This window comes from Buceros rhinoceros, unplaced genomic scaffold (genome assembly GCF_000710305.1).
Source record: "Buceros rhinoceros silvestris isolate BGI_N320 unplaced genomic scaffold, ASM71030v1 scaffold7561, whole genome shotgun sequence".
Taxonomy (NCBI): domain Eukaryota; kingdom Metazoa; phylum Chordata; class Aves; order Bucerotiformes; family Bucerotidae; genus Buceros; species Buceros rhinoceros.
Window position 1 is genome coordinate 85550 of NW_010395898.1, and position 6903 is coordinate 92452.

Below are 6903 nucleotides of genomic sequence, written 5' to 3' on the forward strand. Positions count from 1 at the left end.
AGGAATGCCAGACTCACACAGCCCATTTGCCCTTTGGTTTTGTGCCTGCTGAATCTGCATTCTGGGTCTGCGGAATTAATTACGATAGTACCGGTCACTGGCAATGTCAGCGTTGCCAGTTCAGGTGTATCAAATGTGCTTTCTTATACACCTACAACTTTGAGAGGCAGGCGCCTTCTCTGGTAAGGCTGGTGTACTCTGCCCTCTAGCGCGAGGTGCACCAGGACGTGTTTATTTAAAGGGCATACTCCTGCCACCATGGACTCCAAAGCGGTAGGTGTTCTTCCTATGCCATCCTGGAAAACGTGTCACTTCCTGTACCCCTTATCAGCTGGATATGCTGCTAAACCAAACACAAGGGGATGGCCTGGAACTGTAGCATTCTATTGCAAGAGCCTAGAGTAAGAAAGAGACGCTGGGGCATATCTCACTGGGTCACATGGAAGACATTTCATATAAGCAATTCCAACCATGAAGAGGCAAAGATGAACATTTTACTGCTCACAATAGTATTAAATAAGTCTGCTTCACAAAAAAAAAAAAAAATTAGGAAATGTTATGTTCAGAGCTATAATGTACATAAATCTAGCACTAACGTTGTACCAGAGAGCAAACTGTTCTTTCCAAAACACTCCAGTGAAAGAACAGATTGGGTTCATTTGGTATTTACATGTATTTCCCTGCAACCTGAAAGACGGGAAATAAACTCCACCAGAGGACTACAGAATTGTTTTTTGTCCTTTAAGGCAAAAGCTGCCTGTCATCTTCGAGCAGAACCTAAAACAAAGGAATGCAAATCCTTAGGGTTGGAAATTGGTGTTTTTAAACATGACTACAGCTAAAAACTGTGTGAAAAGTAGCCATGAGAAATACATCTTAAACCGATCATAAAAATATGTATTTTCTTCTGAATGATTAAGCTTCTTGCGATGACACATCTTATAGCAATTATCCTCTACATACAATCCTGTGGATTTTCTTGTTCCAATTGTTTCACTTGGCAATTAGTACAATATTGATAGTATGATGGATTTTGCTTTTATTATCATGATTTATCATTTAAAACAAGCAGTAGCAGTCATAGGGATAAAAAGGAACAAAAGCTGCCAATTTTTCACTAAAATGTACCAAGTGCCTGTGGCTGTGCGTAGTGAGTACTGTAATTACTACTGGTTTAGAGCGACATAAAAAACACAGGTAGAACCTATGGTTCTCCCATTTAAAGTCCAGATATGTTAAGCCCTCTTTGCACAGATGTCAAACATCTGCCTCTTCCTCGCAGATAAACAAGGCTCCTACTCTATCCTGGTTTTGTAGGATCAGCCTTTGCAGGCTCAGGTCAAATAATTTGAATAAGCCAAGCTTAGTTCACACTCTTAGACAAAATTATAAAGCCAGCTCTTTCTCACCTTTTCCAAGGCTCTCCTCAATATTTTGCCCAGAAACCTGATACAAAACAGTCTGACACAGGTTGGTTTTTTTTTTAAACTCTTGGGCATGTAATTTAAGGTAACTACACTTTAACTCTGTTGAGGATCTGCCCTTGTAACATAGTTGACAGGATCTCTTCCCAGAAAAACTGCAAACACTTCTTTCAGGCTGGCAGAGAAAAATAAGTTTTATACAGCAGAGTCTTAATAAGAAGATCTTCCCTTTAAAGATTCATGATGAGCACCATTAGATTCTGCTAGGAAAATTATACGAACACAATTTGTTAACATTGTCAAATATCTAGTGCTGCAGAAAAGGCAGACGTGCATCCTCAATGCCAAGCTCAGAGCAAAGATAGATTTATACATTTTTTTGTTTTCTGAAGATACCTACGACGTCATTTCCCTTTGTAAACACGCTAGGTAATGAACACCTTTTCTTAGTCCATCAAGTGCTCAGTATTTAAGAGTAGAGGAATATTTTGTGCTCATTTTTGTAAAGTTTCTTCACCTTATGGTTGAATAAGGTTTTCAACAGGGACTCGGATCACACGATGACTGCTGTCTCTGCTCATACTATAACTTTCGGCATTTATTAGACCACCTTTCTGCCGGTGGTATTGGCACCGCCAGCTCAGGCCGCTGCAGTCTAATACTTTTTACTATAAAACTCACCCTGTTTTCTCAGTCATCTAAGGTAGGTTGTAAATTTTTGAGACTAATTTAAAGAAAAGAGAAAACAAGACCAAATACCTTGCCTAAGTCTAAAAATATGAAAAAAAGGGAACACACTAAGAAATCTCCATGTTTCAAAGTAGAAGCTTCAATTTTGCCTGTGAGTGTTTGGATGAGTGAGAAAAGCGTATTTTCCTCTCCACGGGAAAGATCAAGTCAAATTTTCCCTAAATCGAACACCTTTGTAAGATCAGTGTGTATATGAAAAGGATTTTGAAGATAACTGTAGAAGCTTCTCCATCTCCTCCCAGCTGCTAGTCATCTCTACCAAACAGCGAGGTGTGCAGCGTTGGAGAGCAGAACCCTACTGCAGCTGCTTTCTGGAGCTCCAGCTGTTGGCTGCAGGAGCTTCTGCACTCTCACACAGAGGATCTGAAAGTGTGAATGCAGGAGCATGGATTCAGACAGCCTAAATCCCACCCATGATCCCGGACTGAGCATTCCCTCTTGGCTTGTCCCTACCCACTGGAGATGTTAGGCTTTCACTGGAATTCAGAGTATGAAACAGCAGCCAGATTGCGCGAGGAAGTAGCACTGCATAAGGCAAACACATAAAGGCAGGATGCAGAAAAATCACGGACAGTTAATGAAGGTGGTGTGGTACAGGGACCGGCTTCGTTTCAGTGCTTTATTACTCACAGCACAGCAACCGAATTTGTCAATATGGGGAAAATATTTAAAGGCCCTAATGGATGACGACTGCCTAATGGGTCCCCCCTTTCAATGTGGTAAAGTGTACATTTGCCACATGTGCTTTTAAAGGGCTTCCTTTTTAATTACAGCTCAACCCCTAGAGGAAACAAAGACTTGAATTTCCATGAAAATCAATGAGTATTTCAAGCTCTCAACAACTGCCAAGACCAGAAACTAAGTTAACAATATATTTGCAATTATGGTGTGGAGAAAACCTATCCCTCCTCAAGTTATGGGTTAATTAGCATGGGCCTAAACTGACTGCACTTTCTGTGGTCTGAAGGGAGAGTCAGTGAATACCAGTTTCTAGACAGAATTGATGCCTTCCTAAAAACAAAGGTTTTGAAAGACAAGCTTTTCAATAGATACAGCACTTCAAAAAACACTGAGAGAATCTACGACTTTCTGGTATAGACCGACTACTGGTCAGGAACTCAGTCACAGAGTTATTAAATTAGGAAAATCATTTGGGTGGATGAATAGGAAACAGATGTCAGAGACAATGAACTTTGTCTCTCTGTTTAGGGTCAATAGCACATTATGTTGAGGCAATAAGTCACCAACATCACTAGCATAAATGCTGAAAGGAAAGGATAATAATATGGGAGAAGCCAAAGAGGTAGGAAAGAGCCACGAGACTGGAAAGTCGGAAGCTGCAACTTTTCACTGGAAAACCATAACCCTTGCAAAATAATTAAATAACTTGTATTATACCTCATTTACCTCTAACCTAGCCTACAAAGGAGAAAATCTTGGGCTCTGAATGGAAGCAAAACCAGGTCAAATTAAAGATATATGCAGATCTAGACAAGATCTTGAATAAACCTGATTCAGAATGAGCGGCATTTCTAGCGCTCCAAATCCCAGCCTGCTGGCTCACATTGTCTCTTCCCCCTCAGGCAGAGTGAGAAACTGGCAGCTAAATAAATGGATCCCAAGCAAACAGGCTGATCTCCACGCCGTGTTCGGAAAGGCAGGCAAGAGTGCCTCTCGTGCTTAACCGCGTAAGGCAACACAGTCTGGTCTACCAGCCTTCTCTTTTGAGTAAGGAAGATTCTCTGTTCTCTTTATATCTTACGCCTGCCTAAAAATTAATTGAAATCAGTTATGAAATGCTCAATAGGACCAAAACCATAAAAATTTCTAGAAAAATATTAATAAATAATTTGTAAATAAAGAGCTCCTCTAGGAAGCTTATGAATCAGATGACTTTTCCTTAGACCTCTTCAGCTGTACGTATTCTAATGTATCATTCAATATTCAAAGGTAGAACATTATCAATCATGTTCGGACCCTTTCTAATTTATCCCTTTCTGTATTTTCAAAGAACAATTGCAGAAGTTAGTTTACGAGCACTTGCACCAATAGGCATTAATTTTGGCTATGAGTCAGAATACAATCAGACAGGAATCTAAACCCAACCAAATGAAATATATTATGGTGAACAGTCCTTCAAACATTTTAGTTTGCTTGTCAGTTTACAACCAGGGTGCAGATGAATACATCGGTAAAACCAGCTGCAATGAACTTTCAGTAATGATTTTAATAGGATTGGAAGCAGAACTATTTTGCACTTCAAAATTCTTAAGAATAGCGTTATGGTATGGCAATAAGAGATTAATGGAGATCTTGCAAAAAAAGATAAATGGCACTACAAGAATACCAGAAAACTGGGGGCATGGGGGAGAAATTAATTGAACCTAAACTTTTGATAAATATTTATTTTTTTGCAGAAGAAAAATGCACACTAGTTTGAGCTGTCATTATGCTAACCTATATCCTATTTTTCATATTATTAGTAATACATAATGTGGTAGTTTATATTCAAAAATAAAACCAGAATGTATATACCTCATGTATTTATCCAGAAATACACTAAGGTTACTATGGTTACGAAAAATCCATTACCTTTGAATACAGAATGAAAAAGTTTGACTTTAAGTGTGCACTATTTATTATAGTGATCATCAACAGCCTTCAGGAGGTTCTCTAACTGGATTCATTTTTCAGTGTCAAAACTGACCCAGCCACACCAGTAGCTTATGGCCTGTGCAAGGCAAAGAAATTTGAACTATATGAATTTTTAAATATGTTTTATACTAACTGAGGAGGCAGGAATAGCTTTGAATTTTAAGACCTTACATTAAAAAGAAAGTATGGTCTTGGTACCCTTCTCCCCCTGAGTTGTCCGATATGAAACACTTCATTTTCACTTGCACCCTTCTACCACATAAAATTTCCGATGGGTCCAGAACAATGCTTCGGCTGTGCTATGATACTTCTCGCTCATTATTTTGTTTTTCATCGTTGGCATAACGTCTGCACAAGTAACTTGGGTATTTCATTAAACTGCACCAATTACATTAAAACAGGAAGTTTTATTACCACGCTTCACTGTACTGCCAAACAAGTCATTTAGCTTCTGTGTAATAGTTTAAGAGTACTGACATAACCTGGTTATTGCCACAATGTATAACTGCTATCAGAAAAAAATGGATTATTAGTGTATGCTTTTAGCAAATGAATTAAACACGGGCTCTTCAGGAAAGCAACACAGCGTCTCTATAATTAAGAATATTTAAGGAAGACAGTAGGAGAAACTATTAAACCTGTACATAATGTCATGGCTTCAACTGCTTACAGTTACTGTTTTGAGAGCTAGACGGTACCAGATTGAAAGAGTAATAAAATCGTTAAAACATGACTCGGGTCCTGTGAAAGAGGATATCACAGCATAACATTTAGCTACACCAAAGCAACATTACTTTATGAGAGTCCCGACAGAGAGTTTTATTACAGATTCTTTAAACAATGGAACGCTTTAGGGCTTAAAGTGCATCCAGCCCATTTTAAAATTATCTTTCTTTTACTAGGAAATAAGAAGGACTCAGTCATATAATTACTCATAGCACCTGTAAGATGACATGCTACCTAGCAGAGAACTCACCTTTTACAACATATTTAGTTCCATTTCCGAAGTAAATTGGTACCCCATTCATACATAAAATATACTGTGTAATAACGCCGTTTGGTTTTTTGGGTGGACTCCAACTCATCAGCAGGAACGTGGGAAAGGATAGTGCTGTGGGTGCTTGCACATCTTCAGGGGCTAGTGAAAAAAATACATATAATAATATTTATTATATTTCCACAAATAATAAATCATTTTGGTGAGCTGGTACCACCAGAATGATTTTGGGTAAGTTGAAATTTCAGAAGAGATTTTAGGCTAGCAACACACCAGCATTTTGAGAACTCTCCTATGACATGTGAGGTGTCCGAGCCAAACAGAAACATCTATAAAACACAAGGACGTAGTCTTTGCTTTTCAGGAGAATAATTATGGACTAATTGTCCTCATATAACTTTATCTTTCAACACTGAGCAAGGAGAGGGGTACCTAATTTTAGTCCTTTTTTTTAACGCAATTTTTTTGTCTTCTCCTTCATGCATTTCATCCCTGACTACAAAGTGATCATTCTTCCTAATCTCAAATGCAGACGCTGCATTCTTACACCTACAGCTTATTTCAGACTTTTCCTAATTCAATACACTTAGACAAGTTTTTTAGCACAGTTTTTATGTATATAAGATGCTAGATGTTGGCAATGGATAGTAATCTAAAAGCCGAGTTGTCTCACCGTTCCAATGAGTTATATGCTAGAAGCACAAGCAACCCCACTGAGCATCGCAAGAGGAGCAGAGCTCAGGCCTTATTCTGTGAGGAATATCTTCTAATGTACAAGCTTTGTGCTAGCAATTTAAAACAATAACTAGCAGTGGCTGCCAATGTGAAAACAATATAAAGTAATGAATGTTTCAACAGGGAAACAGGGATAGCTGGAGGGTGTGATATGGTGTCTGTCTTCTGTATCATCAATTTATTGTTACTAAGAGCATGCAACAAGAGCATCCAAAAATAGAAACTCCACACATTGACTTTTTGTTCAATTCTTCTGAGGGATAAAACACATGTTCCCCATGGCTTTATTTGATCTCTGGAGAAAAAAAAAAAAAAAAAAAAAAAAAAATATTTTCCCCCAAA

The 6903-nt window shown here is 38.4% G+C and overlaps 1 protein-coding gene across 1 annotated transcript in view; it reads right to left on the bottom strand.

The window, feature by feature from the left end:
- The window catches only part of LOC104501823 (usherin-like), a gene marked incomplete at both ends in the record, with an annotated part of 125941 nt that overhangs the window by 85198 nt on the left and 33840 nt on the right, over window positions 1-6903 (bottom strand). Inside the window, one exon of the mRNA XM_010145701.1 lies at window positions 5806-5967. Coding sequence (XP_010144003.1) covers window positions 5806-5967 — 162 coding nt within the window. The remainder of the gene's footprint in view (window positions 1-5805; window positions 5968-6903) is intronic.